At 46.9% G+C, this 22131-nt stretch overlaps 1 protein-coding gene across 4 annotated transcripts in view; it reads right to left on the minus strand.

Annotated features, from left to right (window-relative positions):
- Positions 1-22131, minus strand: part of LOC143764891 (uncharacterized) — a 56936-nt gene that overhangs the window by 32836 nt on the left and 1969 nt on the right. For 3 of the 4 annotated variants that reach the window (XM_077250974.1, XM_077250972.1, XM_077250973.1), the window contains exons 2-3: positions 8678-8812; positions 4330-4521 (exon numbers count right to left, since the gene is read on the minus strand). In XM_077250974.1, coding sequence (XP_077107089.1) covers positions 4330-4521; positions 8678-8785 — 300 coding nt within the window. In that variant the 5' untranslated portion in view covers positions 8786-8812. Of the gene's footprint in view, positions 1-4329; positions 4522-5645; positions 5799-8677; positions 8814-22131 lie in introns of those variants that run through there. The other variant, XM_077250975.1, reaches the window with a different exon arrangement.

Consider the following 22131-nt stretch of genomic DNA (forward strand, 5'->3'; position numbering starts at 1 on the left):
ATTAACCCCTTCCAAATATGGCCAATTTCCATTTTTTGGGTTTTTTTCTCCCTTTTTTCCCCCAAGACCCATAACTTTTCTATTTTTTCGTTCACATAGATATATGAGGTCTTGTATTTTTGTGGGTTTAGCTGTACTTTTCAATGACACCATTCATTTTACCATGTAACTGCTTTAAAATGGGGAAAAAACAACAAGTGAAGTGAAATTGCAAAAATATGCAATCTTGACCTTAACCTTAAATTACGATTACGGCTATACTAAATTTGATTTATTTTTTTTTCATTAATATTTTTGTACTGAATTTAACAAAAAAAAATTGGAGTAATGTGGAAAAAAAAATTCTGATTGTGTGGCCATTTTTCAAAAGCCTATTTTTTTGCAAGGCGAGCCAACTTTAAGTTTTTGCGGTGTAGTGATGACCCCACAAAAAAGCACAAGTCTGTCACTTTAAAAAAAAAAAAAAATTGTATTCTATTGTTTATTCATTGGGTAATTTTCTATATTTTTCGATGGAACTGACTTTACTATCTTTATTTTTAATAAGGGGGGGGGGGGGTGGAAATGTAAGGATATGATTTTTTTGTACTTTTTAGTCTATTTATTAGAAACCTTAGGGTTCTTGAACCTGTGATGGTCTGATCACTTGTTTTATATATACTGTAGCTATATCACAGGCTGGGTCTCAATGGAGCACCGTGATGGCAGGCTCAGAGGTATTGAACATAAACCCAGCTGTCATAAACAACCCATTGTCGCTCCAGCTGGGTGCATATTGGATGCCCACTTGTTGTTAACCCCTTTACCCCCAAGGGTGGTTTGCACGTTAATGACCGGGCCAATTTTTACAATTCTGACCACTGTCCCTTTATGAGGTTATAACTCTGGAACGCTTCAACGGATCTTGGCGATTCTGACACTGTTTTCTCGTGACATATTGTACTTCATGATAGTGGTAAAATTTCTTCTATATAACTTGCGTTTATTTGTGAAAAAAAACAGAAATTTGGCGAAAATTTTGAAAACTTCACAATTTTCCAACTTTGAATTTTTATGCCCTTAAATCACAGAGATGTGTCACACAAAATACTTAATAGGTAACATTTCCCACATCAGCACAATTTAGGAACCAAAATATTTTTTCGTTAGGGAGTTATAAGGGTTAAAAGTTGACCAGCGATTTCTCATCTCATTTGAAGTCATTTTGAGGGGTCTATATGATAGAAAATACCCAAGTGTGACACCATTCTAAAAACTGAACCCATCAAGGTGCTCAAAACCACATTCAAGAAGTTTATTAACCCTTCAGGTGTTTCACAGGAATTTTTGGAAATGTTTAAATAAAAATTAACATTTAACTTTTTTTCACACAAAATTTATTTCAGCTCCAATTTGTTTTATTTTACCAAGGGTAACAGGAGAAAATGGACTCCAAAAGTTGTTGTACAATTTGTGCTGAGTACGCTGATACCCCATATGTGGGGATAAACCACTGTTTGGGCGCATGGCAGAGCTCGGAAGGGAAGGAGCGCCGTTTGACTTTTCAATGCAAAATTGACTGGAATTGAGATGGGACACCATGTCGTGTTTGGAGAGCCCCTGATGTGCCTAAACATTAAACCTTCCCCACAAGTGACACCATTTTGGAAAGTAGACCTCCTAAGGAACTTATCTAGATGTGTTTTGAGAGCTTTAATCCCCCAAGTGTTTCACTACAGTTTATAACGCAGAGCCGTGAAAATAAAAATTATTATTTTTTTTTTTCACAAAAAAGATTTTTTAGCCCCCAGTTTTGTATTTTCACAAGGGTAACAGGAGAAATTGGACCCCAACAGTTGTTTTCCAATTTGTCCTGAGTATGCTGGTACCCCGTATGTGGGGAGGAACCACTGTTTGGGCGCATGGCAGAGCTCGGAAGGGAAGGAGCGCCATTTGGAATGCAGACTTAGATGGATTGGTCTGCAGGCGTCACGTTGCATTTGCAGAGACCCTGATGTACCCAAACAGTAGAAACCCCCAAAAGTGACCCCATATTGGAAACTAGACCTCCCAAGGAACTTATCTAGATGTGTTGTGAGAACTTTGAACCCCCAAGTGTTTCACTACAGTTTACAACGCAGAGCCGTGAAAATAAAAAATCTTTTTTTTTCACACAAAAATGATTTTTAGCCCCCCAAATTTATATTTTCCCAAGGGTAACAAGAGAACTTGGACCCCAAAAGTTGTTGTCCAATTTGTCCCGAGTACGCTGATGCCCCATATGTTGGGGTAAACCCCTGTTTGGGCGCACGGGAAAGCTCGGAAGGGAAGGAGCACTGTTTTACTTTTTCAATGCTGAATTGGCTGGAATTGAGATCGGACGCCATGTCGCGTTTGGAGAGCCCCTGATGTGCCTAAACAGTGGAAACTCCCCAATTCTAACTGAAACCCTAATCCAAACACATCCCTAACCCTAATCCTAACGGTAACCCTAACCACACCCCTAACCCTGACACACCCCTAACTCTAATCCCAACCCTAATCCCAACCATAAATGTAATCCAAACCCTAACCCTAACTTTAGCCCCAACTTTAACTTTAGCCCCAACCCTATCCCTAACTTTAGCTCCAACCCTAGCCCCAACCCTAATGGGAAAATGGAAATAAATACATTTTTTTATTTTATTATTTTTCCCTAACTAAGGGGGTGATGAAGGGGAGTTTGATTTACTTTTATAGCATTTTTTATATCGGATTTTTATGATTGGCAGCCGTCACACACTAAAAGATGCTTTTTATAGCAAAAAAGTTTTTGCATCTCCACATTTTGAGACCTAGAATTTTTCCATATTTTGGTCCACAGAGTCATGTGAGGTCTTGTTTTTTGCGGGACGAGTTGACGTTTTTATTGGTAACATTTTCGGACACGTGACAGTTTTTGATCGCTTTTTATTCCGATTTTTGTGAGGTAGAATGACAAAAAAACAGCTATTCATTAATTTCTTTTGGGGGAGGCGTTTATACCGTTCCACGTTTGGTAAAATTGATAAAGCAGCGTTATTCTTTGGATCAGTTACAGCGATATCTCATTTATATCATTTTTTTATGTTTTGCCGCTTTTATACGATAAAAACTATTTTATAGAATAAATAATTATTTTTGCATCACTTTATTCTGAGGACTATAACTTTTATTTTTTCTTTGATGACGCTGTATGGTGGCTCGTTTTTTGCGGGACAAGATGACGTTTTCAGCGGTACCATGGTTATTTATATCCGTCTTTTTGTTCGCGTGTTATTCCACTTTTTGTTCGGCGGTATGATAATAAAGCGTTGTTCTTTGCCTCGTTTTTTTTTTCCCTACGGTGTTCACTGAAGGGGTTAACTAGTGGGACAGTTTTATAGGTTGGGTCGTTACGGACGCGGCGATACTAAATATGTGTACTTTTATTGTTTTGGGTTTTTTTTTTATTTAGATAAAGAAATGCATTTATGGGAATAATATATTCTTTTTTTTTTTTTTATTTAGGAATTTTTTTTTTTTTTTACACATGTGGAATTTTTTTTACATTTTTACTTTGTCCCAGGGGGGGACATCACAGATCGCTGATCTGACAGTTTGCACAGCACTCTGTCAGATCGGCGATCTGACTTACAGTGCTGCAGGCTTACCAAGCGCTTGCTCTGAGCAGGCACTCGGTAAGCCACCTCCCTCCCTGCAGGCCCCGGATGCCGCGGCCATTTTGGATCCGGGGACTACAGGGAGAGGAGGTAAGAGACCCTTGGAGCAACGCGATCACATCGCGTTGCTCCGGGGGTCTCAGGGAAGCACGCAGGGAGCCCCCTCCCTGCGCGATGCTTCCCTGTAACGCCGGCACACCGCGATCATGTTTGATCGCGGTGTGCCGGGGGTTAATGTGCCGGGGGCGGTCCGTGACCGCTCCTGGCACATAGTGCTGGATGTCAGCTGCGATAGTCAGCTGACACCCGGCCGCGATCGGCCGCGCTCCCCCCATGAGCGCGGCCGATCGTGCTGGACGTACTATCCTGTCAGTGGTCATACGGGCCCACCCCACCTCGACGCGATAGTACGTCCAATGTCAGAAAGGGGTTAATACCACTATCAGAGATTGACAACCACATATAACAGGTTATCAGTCATGGGCAGAGCACTACGCCACCCGTAGCTGTTAAGAGGCAGTTCCTCTCTGCGACAGCCATAACCTGCCGGCTCCATACACCCACTCCCAATTTGCGCTCATCTATGGTGGATGTCGGAAAGAGGTTAATAAATACCCTTATGATCCCATGCATTACCATATAATGTCTCAGTATTCCCAGCAGCACTCACCTCTTCAGTAAGCAACTCAATGATCTTGTTGGTGAGGTCCAGGATCTTCTCATCATTGTTTCTCTCGTGTATAAGTGAAAGAGGAGGAGGTTCAAAGTTGAGTCTTTGGGATGCGTTCCATCCTCTTGACATGTGAAGATGACTGCCTGGGGTAACATTGTCACCTGCCGTCTTCTTCACTACTGTGTAATCCTGGGTATGAAGAGTGAAAGTCACTGTATTTATATAGCTATAATCTATTCAGACTTTTCCATTGCATTACACATACATGGAAGCCTTGTTAAAAATAATATTAAATTGAAAAAAAAAAAAATTTATATATATATATATATATATATATATATATATATATATATATATATATATATATATATATATATATATATATATATACACACACACACACACACACACATATATATATATACACGCACACATACGAATTGGTAAATTCAAAAAAGTTCATTTGTTTTCTCATAAATGTACACTCTGCACCCCATATTGACTGAAAAAAGCAAATGTAGAAATTTTTGTAAATTTAATAAAAGACAGACACTCATATTTAAGTCACATGCTGCCCATTTCCTTGTGATTCTCCTTGAGATGGTTTTACTCCTTCATTGGAGTCCAGCTGTGTTTAACTAAACTGATAGGACTTGATTTGCAAAGGCACACACCTGTCTATATAAGACCTCACAGTGCATGTCAGACCAAATGAGAATCATGAGGTCAAAGAAACTGGCCAAGGAAGGCTCAGAGGCAGAATTGTGGCAAGGCACAGATCTGGCCAAGGTTACAACAGAATTTCTGCAGTACTCAAGGTTCTTAAGAGTGGCCTCCATAATCCTTAAATGAAAGACGTTTGAGACCACCAGAAGTCTTCCTAGTTCTGGCCGTCCAGCCAAACTGAGCAATCGTGGAAGAAGAGCCTTGGTGAGAGAGGTAAAGAAGAACCCCAAGATCACTGTGGCTGATCTCCACAGATGCAGTAAGGAGATGGGAGAAAGTTCCACAAAGTGAACTATCACTGCAGTCCTTCACCAGTCAGGCCTTTATGGCAGAGTGGCCCGATGGAAGCCTCTCCTCAGTGCAAGACATATGAAAACCCACATAGAATTTGCTAAAAAACACTTGAAGGACCTCCCAGACTATGAGATATAAGATTCTCTGGTCTGATGAGACGAAGATAGACCTTTTTGGTGATACTTCTAAGCAGTATGTGTGGAGAAAACCAGGCACTGCTCATCACCTGCCTAATACAATCCCAACAGTGAAACATGGTGGTGGCAGCATCATGCTATGGGGGTATTTCTCACCTGCAGGGACAGGACGACTGGTTGTCATTGAAAGAAACATGAATGCAGCCAAGTACAGATATATCCTGGATGAAAACCTCTTCCAGAGTGCTCTGGACCTCAGACTTGGCCGAAGGTTCACCTTCCAACAAGACGATGACCCTAAGTACACAGCTAAAATAACAAAGGAGTGACTTCAGAACAACTCTGTGACCATTCTTGTCTGACTGAGCCAGAGCCCTGACCTAAACCCAATTGAGCATCTCTGGAGAGACCCAAAAATGGCTGTTGACAAACGTTAACCATCCAACCTGAGGGAAATGGAGAGGATCTGCAAGGAAGAATGGCAGAGGATCCCCAAATCCAGGTGTGAAAAACTTGCTGCATTATTTCCAAGAAGGCTCATGGCTGTACTAGCTAAAAATGGTGCTTCTACTCAATACTGATCAAAGGGTCTGAATACTTAATACCATGTGATATTTCAGTTTTTCTTTTTTTAATAAATTTGCAAAAATTACCGTATTTTTCGGACTATAAGACGCACCGGACCATAAGGCGCACCCCAAATTTGGGGTGAAATTGCAGAAAAAAAGATTTTTTATAAGATGGGGGTCCGTCTTATTGTCCGAATTTACAGTATCTTACCTGAGGGCTGGCGGTGGCAGAGCAGGGTCACAGGAGGCATGGTGTCGGCAGAGGTGGGGTGATGCGGTACGGCGTGCACCTGAGCAGGGTCCCTTCCTGCTTAGGTGAGCGACGCCACGGCCTGGTGTCCATGGGAGGGTTGCAGCAGTGGTTACCAGCAGAGGTGCTGGGATGAGGAGGTGCTGGGATGAGGAGGTGCTGGGATGAGGAGGTGCTGGGATGAGGAGGTGCTGGGATGAGGAGGTGCTGGGATGAGGAGTTGCTGGGATGAGGAGTTGCTGGGATGAGGAGGTGCTGGGATGAGGAGGTGCTGGGATGAGGAGGTGCTGGGATGAGGAGGTGCAGTGAGAGGTGTGGCGTCAGAGGGGTCCCTTTCCCCGGTGAGGTGATGCAGCAGCCCGGTAAGCAGCAGAGCCGGGTGAATCCTGTTGTTAGCGGTGGTGGCGGCCATCTTCCCGAGGCCGCGCGTGCGCAGATGGAGCGCTCTGCTTCCCGGGGCTTCAGGAAAATGGCCGCGGGAGACCGCGCGTGCGCAGATGGAGATCGCGGCAGCCATTTTCCTGAAGCCAAGAACTTCAGGAAAATGGCCGCCGCGATCCCCATCTGCGCACGCGCGGCATCCCGCGGCCATTTTCCTGAAGCCCCGGGAAGCAGAGCGCTCCATCTGCGCACGCGCGGCCTCCGGAAGATGGCCGCCACCACCGCTAACAACAGGATTCACCCGGCTCTGCTGCTTACCGGGCTGCTGCATCACCTCACCGGGGAAAGGGACCCCGCTCACTGCGCCTCCTCATCCCCGCACGTCTGCCGCCGCACCTCTGCCACCATGGTAAGCCTGCATTGCGACTATTAGACGCACCCCCCATTTTCCCCCCTTTTTTGGGGGGGAAAAAGTGCGTCTTGTAGTCCGAAAAATACGGTACTACATTTCAGTTTTTTTCAGTCAAGATGGCATGCAGAGTGTACATTAATGAGAAACAAAATGCATTTTTTTGAATTTATCAAATGGCTGCAATGAAACAAAGTGAAAAATGTAAAGGGGTCTGAATACTTTCCGTGCCCACTGTATATAATTATGTATATTGGAGAATAATCCATTATAAACATTATACAAACTCGGACTGCACTTGGATGATATCTGAGTACGTCTGATGTTTGCCACGTGCCCATAGACTAAGATAGGTATCATGCAAACCCCATTACCCCAAGTATTGGCACTTTAATTGGAATCTGTCGGCATGATTTCTCCCCCAAACTATTTTTTTTGCACATGTAGCTTTCAAAGCAAACCTGAAAGAAAAGAACCGGAGTATAAGTTGGTATGCATGCAATATGTAGGAGCATGTTCACACTGGCCATTAAACAGACAAAACCTAAGATATGAAAATTGTCTGTTCAGAGAGGAAGAGAATTTTCACTCTAGTGTTAAAAATTCCTATTGGAAGCAGCAATACTACAAGTCATTATCAACCTTTTAACAAGTCTTGAAATATAACTTCAGATAAAAGCCAAATCAGAATCTCAATTTGCAAACACGGTGTTTCGTGGTATTGCCCCTAGTCAGTACAGTAAAGTATGAGATCTGATTTGGCTAGGTGAGAGGCTAAGACTGGGATCTAATTAGTAAGATTTCTCCTTGTGGAAAGCGACATGCAAGCCTGGAATGCCAGTATGAGGAGACTGAAAACCTAACATAGAAATAAAAAGAACACATACCCTGCTGTAAGTAAAAAGCAATAGTGCACATACGGTAAATAACATTTGAGACATGGTACACTGTTTTTGACAAAAAACAATTAAAACCATCCCACCAGTGATAAGAGGTACCCAGTCTGGACAGTTCTAACCTCTACCATTAAAACATTACCATGTGTCCAAAATGACCTCAATGTGAGTAAGGACCGGGTAGGACAGGAGCCCAACTATGGACACACAGTAATGGGAAGCTATAGAAACGTAGTTTAAAAAAAAAGTGAAGCCACTGAGTGCAAGAACCTAAAGCAAGCCCAAAAGAAATGAACTGGAGTGTAAGATGGTATACATGGAATGTGTAGGAGGCCATTTTTGACACATGGTAAGGTTTTAATGCTAGAGGTTAGGACTGTCTCAAATGGGTACACCTTGGATCAAAAACAGTGTTTACCAAGTACCCAACGTTATTCCCATGCACTACTGCTTTTTACCTTCTTATAGCAGGGTATATGTTCATCTTGTTTCTACCTTAGGAAAGCCAAAAGTCATACACAGTAAAATGAAAATCCAAAATCCCACCCACAAATACATTCATATTTATCGATGGGTTGACATAATGCCACTGCTTTAACTATGGCACAGTCATTACAACTGACATAGGCCCAACTATTGTAGCCAGAAAAGGGCAGTCAAGGTCATTTTCTAGGATAACTCACCTCTCCAGTCAGCAGGTAGATGATTTCCAGGGTGAGGTTTAAGATCCTCTCAGCTATTTCTTTTCCGTCTAAGTCCATTCCAGGTGAATCAGTCAGAAAAAGTACCATGTGCAGGAGGACTGACTAGGGCAAATCCTGAAATGGTAGAAGGTGGTGTGAATTTTAGGATCACAAACAGAATGGGGGCTACTTTGTAACTACTGCCCTCTAGCCAATTATCATATATCGGAAACATTAATAAATAGTAATATTTCCACATTTTCATGCAGTAGTAGCAGTATCATTCCGCTATATTCCGTGCTTTGAGGATGTAAGTTCTTTGGCAAAGGGAGCAGTAAAAGGCATCCAACATGTCCTGTATATAGGGGGGACACTATAGATGTCCTGCATATAGAGGGGTGGTAATTGTTGCCTGCATATAGGGGGACAGAGGAGACCAGGGCTGTGTAGTAGGAGTAATAGGCAAAAGAAATGGACTCCAGCTTTCATAACAAGTACCATAAATTTTGGAGTATAAGTCACACCCCAGGTTTACATAGCAGAAAATAGAAAAAAACATTTCTTGATAATTAACATTTACTATACAACACTACTGAATGTTTCGTACATGCACACTCGGCACTGCTGTATATATACACTGCTCAAAAAATAAAGGGAACACTTAAACAACAGAAGATAACTCCAAGTAAATCAAACTTCTGTGAAATCAAACTGTCCACTCAGGAAGCAACACTGATTGATAATCAATTTCACATGCTGTTGTGCAAAGGAATAGACAACAGATGAAAATTATTGGCAATTATCAAGACACACTCAATAAAGGAGTGGTTCTGCAGGTGGGGACAACAGACCACATCTCAGTACCAATGCTTTCTGGCTGATATTTTGGTCACTTTTGAATGTTGGTTGTGCTTTCACACTCGTGGTAGCATGAGATGGACTCTACAACTCACACAAGTGGCTCAGGTAGTGCAGCTCATCCAGGATGGCACATCAATGCGAGCTGTGGCAAGAAGGTTTGCTGTGTCTGTCAGCGTAGTGTCCAGAGGCTGGAGGCGATACCAGGAGACAGGCCAGTAAACCAGGAGACGTGGAGGGGCCGTAGGAGGGCAACAACCCAGCAGGACCGCTATCTTAGCCTTTGTACAAGGAGGAACAGGAGGAGCACTGCCAGAGCCCTGCAAAATGACCTCTAGCAGGCAACAAATGTGCATGTGTCTGCACAAACGGTTAGAAACCAACTCCATGAGGATGGTGAGTGCCCGACGTCCACAGATGGGGGTTGTGCTCACAGCCCAACACCGTGCAGGATGCTTAGCATTTGACACAGAACACCAGGATTGGCAAATTCGCCACTGGCGCCCTGTGTTCTTCACAGATGAAAGCAGATTCACACTGAGCACATGTCACAGACGTGACACAGTCTTGAGATGCCATGGAGAGCAATCTGCTGCCTGCAACATCCTTCAGCATAACCGATTTGGCAGTGGGTCAGTAATGGTGTGGGGTGACATTTCTTTGGAGGGACGCTCAGCCCTCCATGTGCTCGCCAGAGGTATGCTGACTGCCATTAGGTACCGAGATGAGATCCTCAGACCCTTTGTGAGACCATATGCTGGTGCAGTTGGCCCTGGGTTCCTCCTAATGTAGGACAATGTCAGACCTCATGTGGCTGGAGTGTGTCAGCAGTTCCTGCAAGATGAAGGCATTAAAGCTATGGACTGGCCCGCCCATTCCCCAGACCTGAATCTGATTGAACGCATCTGGGAAATCATGTCTCGTACCATCCACCAACGTCACGTTGCACCACAGACTCTCCAGGAGTTGGAGGATGCTTTAGTCCAGGTCTGGGAGGAGATCCCTCAGGAGAGCATCCGCAGCATCATCAGGAGCATGCCCAGGCGATGTAGGGAGATCATACAGGCACGTGGAGGCCACACACACTACTGAGCATCATTTCCTTGTCATGAGGCATTTCCACTGAAGTTGGATCAGCCTGTAACTTCATTTTCCACTTTGATTTTGAGCATCATTCCAACTCAAGACCTCCGTGGGATACTATTTGTGATTTACATTGATAATTTTTAGGTTTTATTGTTCTCAACACATTCCACTATGTAATGAATAAAGATTTACAACTGGAATATTTCATTCAGTGATATCTAGGATGTGGGATTTTAGTGTTTCCTTTATTTTTTTGAGCAGTGTATATATACACACACAGCTCAGCTAAATCATGAAAGCACACAGTGTAGGAAATAAGTATTTGATCCCTTGCTAATTTTGTAGGTTTGCCCACTGACAAAGACATGAAAAGTCTATAATTTTAAGAGTAGGTTAATTTTAACATTGAGAGATAGAATATCAAAAATAAAATCACATTGTATAAATTATATAAACTTATTGTTACTGCCAATATCAACAGTATCAGTAATGAGCCAGTAACATATGTGGCACCACAGCCGGACAGGAAACACTGTTGATATCGGCAGTAACAGGAATGTATATGAACAACATATAAGAAGTAACAGGGAAACGTGCGTAGGAGAAGTGGCACAGTTGCTGTAGCACAGGTAAATCATGATTTAGGACTCGCAGTATTACTTTATGTGTTATGTTATTCTGACAGCACATGTTTACATGGAAAGTACACGTACAATGCACTTTAGCTTTTGGTTAGTAATGCTCTCCAACTGTTGGAACTAGGATTCTTTCCCTGCTGTTATTTTTATATGTTGTTCATATATATTCCTGTTACTGCCAATATCAACACTGCCAATTACTGCCAATATTTCCTGTCCGGCTGTGGTGCCAAAATGTTACTGGCTTATTACTGAGCAAATTGGCCCACCTGCCTTTTTTTAAATTGTTTTTATGCACTTTATTGTTAATTTTTGTAAGATATGTGTTAATAAAATTCTGTATAATTAGTTTGTGATGCGCTACACATTACCTCATATACCGTACTTAAATATATTACACTTTTCATATATTTGATTTATCATTTATTGGGTCATGTTTACCATAGTATGGGATTCAATTTTGTGTGATATCAGGATATAGTGTACAGTTCTGCATATAGGGGATCGGAAGACTCATAGGGATAAAGTGTATAGTCCTGCATATAGGGGAGCAAAAGATTCATACTGGGATACAATCCTGCATAAAGGGGAGCAGAAGATGCATAGGGATGTAGTGTACAGTCCTGCATACAGGGGGGGCAGAAGATGCATAGGGATATAGTGGACAGGCCTGTATATAGGGAGGGCAGAAGATGCATAGGGATATAGTGCACAGTCCTGCATATAGGGAGGGCAGAAGATGCATAGGGATATAGTGTATAGTCCTGCATACAGGGGAGCAAAAGATTCATACTGGGATACAGTCCTGCATAAAGGGGAGAAGAGGATGCATAGGGATGTAGTGCACAGTCCTGCATACAGGGGGGGCAGAAGATGCATAGGGATAAAGTGCACAGTCCTGCATATAGGGGGGGGCAGAAGATGCATAGGGATATAGTGGACAGGCCTGTATATAGGGAGGGCAGAAGATGCATAGGGATATAGTGTATAGTCCTGCATACAGGGGAGCAAAAGATTCATACTGGGATACAGTCCTGCATAAAGGGGAGAAGAGGATGCATAGGGATGTAGTGCACAGTCCTGCATACAGGGGGGGCAGAAGATGCATAGGGATATAGTGGACAGGCCTGTATATAGGGAGGGCAGAAGATGCATAGGGATATAGTGTATAGTCCTGCATACAGGGGAGCAAAAGATTCATACTGGGATACAGTCCTGCATAAAGGGGAGAAGAGGATGCATAGGGATATAGTGCACAGTCCTGCATACAGGGGAGCAGAAGATGCATAGGGATATAGTGTACAGTCCTGTATACAGGGGAGCAGAAGACGCATAGGTATATAGTGCACAGTCCTGCATACAGGGGAGCAGAAGATGCATAGGGATGTAGTGCACAGTCTTGCATACAGGGGAGCAGATGATGCATAGGGATATAGTGCACAGTCCTGCATACGGGGGGGGGGGGGCAAAGGACGCATAGGTATATAATGCACAGTACCGCAGACGGGGGGGCAGAAGATGCATAGGGATGTAGTGCACAGTCCTGCATACAGGGGGGGGGGGAAGGAGATGCATAGGGATATAGTGCACAGTCCTGCATACGGGGGGGGGGGGGAAGAAGATGCATAGGGATATAGTGTACAGTCCTGCATACGGGGGGGAAGAAGATGCATAGGGATATAGTGCACAGTCCTGCATACGGGGGGGGGGGGGGTAGGGGGCAGAAGACGCATAGGTATATAATGCACAGTCCCGCAGACGGGGGGCAGAAGATGCATAGGGATATAGTGGACAGTCCTGCATACAGGGGGGGGGGGGGGGCAGAAGATGAATAGGGTTATAGTGCACAGTCCTGCATACAGGGGGAGCAGAAGATGCATAGGGATATAGTGCACAGTCCTGCATATAGGGGGGGGTGGAGGGGGATTTAGAAGATGCATAGGGATATAGTGCACAGTCTTGCATACATGGGGGGCAGGAGATGCATAGGGTTACAGTGTACAGTCCTGTATACAGGGGAGCAGAAGATGCATAGGAATATAGTGCACAGTCTTGCATACAGGGGGGGCAGGAGATGCATAGGGATATAGTGCACAGTCCTGCATACGGGGGGGAAGAAGATGCATAGGGATATAGTGCACAGTCCTGCATACGGGGGGGGGGGGGAAGAAGATGCATAGGGATACAGTGCACAGTCCTGCATACGGGGGGGGGGGGGGAAGAAGATGCATAGGGATATAGTGCACAGTCCTGCATACGGGGGTAAGAAAATGTATAGGGATATAGTGCACAGTCCTGCATACGGGGGGAAGAAGATGCATAGGGATATAGTGCACAGTCCGGCATATGGGGGGGAAGAAGGTGCATAGGGATATAGTGCACAGTCCTGTAGACAGGGGGAGCAGAAGATGCATAGGGATATAGTGTACAGTCCTGCATACAGGGGGGGGGGCAGAAGATGCATAGGGATATAGTGCACAGCCCTGCATACAGGGGGGGAAGAAGATGCATAGGGATATAGTGCACAGTCCTGCATACGGGGGGAAGAAGATGCATAGGGATATAGTGTACAGTCCTGCATACGGGGGGGGGGGGGGGGCAGAAGATGCATAGGGTTATAGTGTACAGTCCTGCATACAGGGGGAGAAGAAGACGCATGGGGATATAGTGTACAGTCCTGCATACAGGGGGGGTCAGAAGATGCATAGGGATATAGTGCACAGTCCTGCATACAGGGGAGCAGAAGATGCATAGGGATATAGTGTACAGTCCTGTATACAGGGGAGCAGAAGACGCATAGGTATATAGTGCACAGTCTTGCATACAGGGGAGCAGATGATGCATAGGGATATAGTGCACAGTCCTGCATACGGGGGGGGGGGGGCAAAGGACGCATAGGTATATAATGCACAGTACCGCAGACGGGGGGGCAGAAGATGCATAGGGATGTAGTGCACAGTCCTGCATACAGGGGGGGGGGGGGAAGGAGATGCATAGGGATATAGTGCACAGTCCTGCATACGGGGGGGGGGGGGAAGAAGATGCATAGGAATATAGTGCACAGTCCTGCATACGGGGGGGAAGAAGATGCATAGGGATATAGTGCACAGTCCTGCATACGGGGGGGGGGGGCAGAAGACGCATAGGTATATAATGCACAGTCCCGCAGACGGGGGGCAGAAGATGCATAGGGATATAGTGGACAGTCCTGCATACAGGGGGGGGGGGCAGAAGATGAATAGGGTTATAGTGCACAGTCCTGCATACAGGGGGAGCAGAAGATGCATAGGGATATAGTGCACAGTCCTGCATATAGGGGGGGGTGGAGGGGGATTTAGAAGATGCATAGGGATATAGTGCACAGTCTTGCATACATGGGGGGCAGGAGATGCATAGGGTTACAGTGTACAGTCCTGTACAGGGGAGCAGAAGATGCATAGGGATATAGTGCACAGTCTTGCATACAGGGGGGGCAGGAGATGCATAGGGATATAGTGCACAGTCCTGCATACGGGGGGGAAGAAGATGCATAGGGATATAGTGCACAGTCCTGCATACGGGGGGGGGGGGGGGAAGAAGATGCATAGGGATAAAGTGCACAGTCCTGCATACGGGGGGGGGGAAGAAGATGCATAGGGATATAGTGCACAGTCCTGCATACAGGGAAGGGGGGGCAGAAGAGGCATAGGGATATAGTGCACAGTCCTGCATACGGGGGGGGGGGGGGGAAGAAGATGCATAGGGATATAGTGCACAGTCCTGCATACGGGGGTAAGAAGATGCATAGGGATATAGTGCACAGTCCGGCATATGGGGGGGAAGAAGGTGCATAGGGATATAGTGCACAGTCCTGTAGACAGGGGGAGCAGAAGATGCATAGGGATATAGTGTACAGTCCTGCATACAGGGGGGGGGGGGCAGAAGATGCATAGGGATATAGTGCACAGTCCTGCATACAGGGGGGGAAGAAGATGCATAGGGATATAGTGCACAGTCCTGCATACGGGGGGAAGAAGATGCATAGGGATATAGTGTACAGTCCTGCATACGGGGGGGGGGGGCAGAAGATGCATAGGGTTATAGTGTACAGTCCTGCATACAGGGGGAGAAGAAGACGCATGGGGATATAGTGTACAGTCCTGCATACAGGGGGGGTCAGAAGATGCATAGGGTTATAGTGTACAGTCCCGCATACAGGGGGGGCAGAAGACGCATAGGGATATAGTGCACAGTCCTGTATACAGGGGAGCAGAAGATGCATAGGGATATAGTGCACAGTCCTGCATACAGGGGGGGCAGAAGACGCATATGGATATAGTGCACAGTCCTGCATACAGGGGGGCAGAAGATGCATATGGATATAGTGCACAGTCCCGCATACAGGAGGGCAGAAGATGCATAGGGATATAGTGCACAGTCCTGCATACGGGGGGCAGAAGACGCATATGGATATAGTGCACAGTCCTGCATACAGGGGGGGCAGAAGATGCATATGGATATAGTGCACAGTCCTGCATACGGGGGGAAGAAGATGCATAGGGATATAGTGCACAGCCCTGCATGGGGGGGGGGGGGGCAGAAGATGCATATGGATATAGTGCACAGCCCTGCATGGGGGGGGGCAGAAGATGTATAGGGATATAGTGCACAGTCCTAATATGGATATAGTGCACAGTCCTGCATACAGGGGAGCAGAAGATGCATATGGATATAGTGCACGGTCCTGCATACAGGGGGGCATGCAGAAGATGCATAGGGATATAGTGCACAGTCCTGAATACAGGGGGAGCAGAAGATGCATATGGATATAGTGCACAGTCCTGCATACAGGGGAGCAGAAGATGCATATGGATATAGTGCACAGTCCTGCATACAGGGGAGCAGAAGATGCATAGGGATATAGTGCACAGTCCTGAATACAGGGGGAGCAGAAGATGCATAGGGATATAGTGCACAGTCCTGCATACGGGGGGCAGAAGACGCATATGGATATAGTGCACAGTCCTGCATACAGGGGGGGCAGAAGATGCATATGGATATAGTGCACAGTCCTGCATGGGGGGGGGGGGGCAGAAGATGCATAGGGATATAGTGCACAGCCCTGCATGGGGGGGGGGGGCAGAAGATGCATATGGATATAGTGCACAGTCCTGCATGGGGGGGGGGGCAGAAGATGCATATGGATATAGTGCACAGTCCTGCATATGGGGGGCAGAAGATGCATAGGGATATAGTGCACAGTCCTGCATACAGGGAAGGGGGGGCAGAAGATGTATAGGGATATAGTGCACAGTCCTGCATACAGGGGAGCAGAAGATGCATATGGATATAGTGCACAGCCCTGCATGGGGGGGGGGGGAAGAAGAGGCATAGGGATATAGTGCACAGTCTTGCATACGGGGGTAAGAAAATGTATAGGGATATAGTGCACAGTCCTGCATACAGGGAAGGGGGGGCAGAAGAGGCATAGGGATATAGTGCACAGTCCTGCATACGGGGGTAAGAAAATGTATAGGGATATAGTGCACAGTCCTGCATACGGAGGGAAGAAGATGCATAGGGATATAATGCACAGTCCTGCATACGGGGGTAAGAAAATGTATAGGGATATAGTGCACAGTCCTGCATACAGGGAAGGGGGGGCAGAAGAGGCATAGGGATATAGTGCACAGTCCTGCATACGGGGGTAAGAAAATGTATAGGGATATAGTGCACAGTCCTGCATACGGGGGGAAGAAGATGCATAGGGATATAGTGCACAGTCCTGCATACGGGGGTAAGAAAATATATAGGGATATAGTGCACAGTCCTGTAGACAGGGGGGGCAGAAGAGGCATAGGGATATAGTGCACAGTCCTGCATACGGGGGTAAGAAAATGTATAGGGATATAGTGCACAGTCCTGCATACGGGGGGAAGAAGATGCATAGGGATATAGTGCACAGTCCTGCATACGGGGGAAGAAGATGCATAGGGATATAGTGCACAGTCCTGTAGACAGGGGGAGCAGAAGATGCATAGGGATATAGTGTACAGTCCTGCATACAGGGGGGGGGCAGAAGATGCATAGGGATATAGTGCACAGTCCTGCATACAGGGGGGAAGAAGATGCATAGGGATATAGTGCACAGTCCTGCATACGGGGGGAAGAAGATGCATAGGGATATAGTGCACAGTCCTGCATACGGGGGGGGGGGAAGAAGATGCATAGGGATATAGTGCACAGTCCTGTATACAGGGGGAGCAGAAGATGCATAGGGATATAGTGTACAGTCCTGCATACAGGGGGGGGGGCAGAAGATGCATAGGGTTATGGTGTACAGTCCTGCATACAGGGGGGAGAAGACGCATGGGGATATAGCGTACAATCCTGCATACAGGGGGAGCAGAAGATGCATAGGGATATAGTGTACAGTCCTGCATACAGGGGGGGTCAGAAGATGCATAGAATTATAGTGTACAGTCCCGCATACAGGGGGGGCAGAAGACGCATAGGGATATAGTGCACAGTCCTGTATTCGGGGGGGGGGCAGAAGATGCATAGGGATATAGTGCACAGTCCTGCATACGGGGGGGGGCAGAAGACGCATATGGATATAGTGCACAGTCCTGCATACAGGGGGGGGGCAGAAGATGCATATGAATATAGTGCACAGTCCTGCATACAGGGGAGCAGAAGATGCATATGGATATAGTGCACAGTCCTGCATACAGGGGGAGCAGAAGATGCATAGGGATATAGTGCACAGTCCTGCATACGGGGGGCAGAAGACGCATATGGATATAGTGCACAGTCCTGCATGGGGGGGGGCAGAAGATGCATATGGATATAGTGCACAGTCCTGCATACAGGGGGGCAGAAGATGCATAGGGATATAGTGCACAGTCCTGCATACGGGGGGCAGAAGACGCATATGGATATAGTGCACAGTCCTGCATACAGGGGGGGCAGAAGATGCATATGGATATAGTGCACAGCCCTGCATGGGGGGGGGGGCAGAAGATGCATATGGATATAGTGCACAGCCCTGCATGGGGGGGGCAGAAGATGCATAGGGATATAGTGCACAGTCCTGCATACGGGGAGGGGGGGCAGAAGACGCATATGGATATAGGGATATAGTGCACAGTCCTGCATACAGGGGGGGGGGGCAGAAGATGGATATGGATATAGTGCACAGTCCTGCATACAGGGGAGCAGAAGATGCATATGGATATAGTGCACAGTCCTGCATACAGGGGGGCAGAAGATGCATAGGGATATAGTGCACAGTCCCGCATACGGGAGGGCAGAAGATGCATATGGATATAGTGCACAGTCCTGCATACAGGGGGGGCAGAAGATGCATATGGATATAGTGCACAGTCCTGCATACAGGGGGGGGGCAGAAGATGCATAGGGATATAGTGCACAGTCCTGCATACAGGGGGGAAGAAGATGCATAGGGATATAGTGCACAGTCCTGCATACGGGGGGAAGAAGATGCATAGGGATATAGTGCACAGTCCTGCATACGGGGGAAGAAGATGCATAGGGATATAGTGCACAGTCCTGCATACGAAGGGGGAAGTAGATGCATAGGGATATAGTGCACAGTCCTGTATACAGGGGGAGCAGAAGATGCATAGGGATATAGTGTACAGTCCTGCATACGGGGGGGGTGGGCAGAAGATGCATAGGGTTATAGTGTACAGTCCTGCATACAGGGGGAGCAGAAGAGGCATAGGGATATAGTGTACAGTCCCGCATACAGGGGGGGTCAGAAGATGCATAGGGTTATAGTGTACAGTCCCGAATACAGGGGGGGCAGAAGACGCATAGGGATATAGTGCACAGTCCTGTATACAGGGGAGCAGAAGATGCATAGGGATATAGTGCACAGTCCTGCATTCGGGGGGGGGGCAGAAGATGCATGGGGATATGGTGCTATGGTGCACAGTCCTGCATACGGGGGGGGCAGAAGACGCATATGGATATAGTGCACAGTCCTGCATGTAGGGAGGGGGGGGCAGAAGATGCACATGGATATAGTGCACAGTCCTGCATACAGTGGAGCAGAAGATGCATATGGATATAGTGCACAGTCCTGCATACGGGGGGCAGAAGATGCATATGGATATAGTGCACAGTCATGCATACAGGGGGGGGGCAGAAGATGCATATGGATATAGTGCACAGTCCTGCATGGGGGGGGCAGAAGATGCATATGGATATAGTGCACAGTCCTGCATAGAGGGGGGCAGAAGACGCATATGGATATAGTGCACAGTCCTGCATACAGGGGGGCAGAAGATGCATATGGATATAGTGCACAATCCCGCATACGGGAGGGCAGAAGATGCATATGGATATAGTGCACAATCCCGCATACGGGAGGGCAGAAGATGCATATGGATATAGTGCACAGTCCTGTATACATGGGAGCAGAAGACGCATATGGATATAGTGCACAGTCCTGCATACAGGGGGGCAGAAGATGCATATGGATATAGTGCACAGTCCCGCATACGGTAGGGCAGAAGATGCATAGGGATATAGTGCACAGTCCTGCATACAGGGGGCAGAAGACGCATATGGATATAGTGCACAGTCCTGCATACAGGGGGGGCAGAAGATGCATATGGATATAGTGCACAGTCCTGCATGGGAGGGGCGCAGAAGATGCATATGGATATAGTGCACAGTCCTGCATACAGGGGGGCAGAAGGTGCATATGGATATAGTGCACAGTCCCGCACACGGGAGGGCAGAAGATGCATAGGGATATAGTGCACAGTCCTGCATACAGGGGGGGCAGAAGATACATATGGATATAGTGCACAGTCCTGCATACAGGGGAGCAGAAGATGCATATGGATATAGTGCACAGTACTGCATACAGGTGGGGCAGAAGATGCATATGGATATAGTGCACAGCCCTGCATGGGGGGGGGGCAGAAGATGCATAGGGATATAGTGCACAGTCCTGATATGGATATAGTGCACAGTCCTGCATACAGGGGGGGGGGCAGAAGATGCATATGGATATAGTGCACAGTCCTGCATGGGGGGGGGGCAGAAGATGCATATGGATATAGTGCACAGTCCTGCATATACGGGGGCAGAAGATGCATATGGATATAGTGCAGTCCCGCATACGGGAGGGCAGGAGATGCATATGGATATAGTGCACAGTCCTGCATACAGGGGGGGCAGAAGATGCATATGGATATAGTGCACAGTCCTGCATACAGGGGAGCAGAAGATGCATAGGGATATAGTGCACAGTCCTGCATACGGGGGGAAGAAGATGCATAGGGATATAGTGCACAGTCCTGCATACGGGGGAAGAAGATGCATAGGGATATAGTGCACAGTCCTGCATACAGGGGAGCAGAAGATGCATATGGATATAGTGCCCAGCCCTGCATGGGGGGGGGGGGGGGCAGAAGATGCATATGGATATAGTGCACAGTCCTGCATACGGGGGGCAAAAGATGCATAGGGATATAGTGCACAGTCCTGCATACAGGGAAGGGGGGGCAGAAGAGGCATAGGGATATAGTGCACAGTCCTGCATGCGGGGGTAAGAAAATGTATAGGGATATAGTGCACAGTCCTGCATACGGGGGGAAGAAGATGCATAGGGATATAGTGCACAGTCCTGCATACGGGGGGAAGAAGATGCATAGGGATATAGTGCACAGTCCTGCATACGGGGGGAAGAAAATGTATAGGGATATAGTGCACAGTCCTGCATACAGGGAAGGGGGGGCAGAAGAGGCATAGGGATATAGTGCACAGTCCTGCATACGGGGGGTAAGAAAATGTATAGGGATATAGTGCACAGTCCTGCATACGGGGGGAAGAAGATGCATAGGGATATAGTGCACAGTCCTGCATACGGGGGTAAGAAAATGTATAGGGATATAGTGCACAGTCCTGCATACGGGGGGCAGAAGAGGCATAGGGATATAGTGCACAGTCCTGCATACGGGGGTAAGAAAATGTATAGGGATATAGTGCACAGTCCTGCATACGGGGGGAAGAAGATGCATAGGGATATAGTGCATAGTCCTGCATACGGGGGGGAAGAAGGTGCATAGGGATATAGTGCACAGTCCTGTAGACAGGGGGAGCAGAAGATGCATAGGGATATAGTGCACAGTCCTGCATACAGGGGGGAAGAAGATGCATAGGGATATAGTGCACGGTCCTGCATACAGGGGGGAAGAAGATGCATAGGGATATAGTGCACAGTCCTGCATACGGGGGGAAGAAGATGCATAGGTATATAGTGCACAGTCCTGCATACGGGGGGGGGGGAAGAAGATGCATAGGGATATAGTGCACAGTCCTGTATACAGGGGGAGCAGAAGATGCATAGGGATATAGTGTACAGTCCTGCATACAGGGGGGGCAGAAGACGCATAGGGATATAGTGCATAGTCCTGCATACAGGGGAGAAGAAGATGCATAGGGATATAGTGCACAGTCCTGCATACGGGGGGAAGAAGATGCATAGGGATATAGTGCACAGTCCTGCATACGGGGGAAGAAGATGCATAGGGATATAGTGCACAGTCCTGTATACAGGGGGAGCAGAAGATGCATAGGGATATAGTGTTCAGTCCTGCATACAGGGGGGGGGGGGCAGAAGATGCATAGGGTTATAGTGTACAGTCCTGCATACAGGGGAAGAAGAAGACGCATGGGGATATAGTGTACAGTCCTGCATACAGGGGGAGCAGAAGATGCATAGGGATATAGTGTACAGTCCTGCATACAGGGGGGGTCAGAAGATGCATAGGCTTATAGTGTACAGTCCCGCATACAGGGGGGGCAGAAGACGCATAGGGATATAGTGCACAGTCCTGTATACAGGGGAGCAGA

This window comes from Ranitomeya variabilis, chromosome 4 (genome assembly GCF_051348905.1).
Source record: "Ranitomeya variabilis isolate aRanVar5 chromosome 4, aRanVar5.hap1, whole genome shotgun sequence".
In the NCBI taxonomy this organism is placed as follows: domain Eukaryota; kingdom Metazoa; phylum Chordata; class Amphibia; order Anura; family Dendrobatidae; genus Ranitomeya; species Ranitomeya variabilis.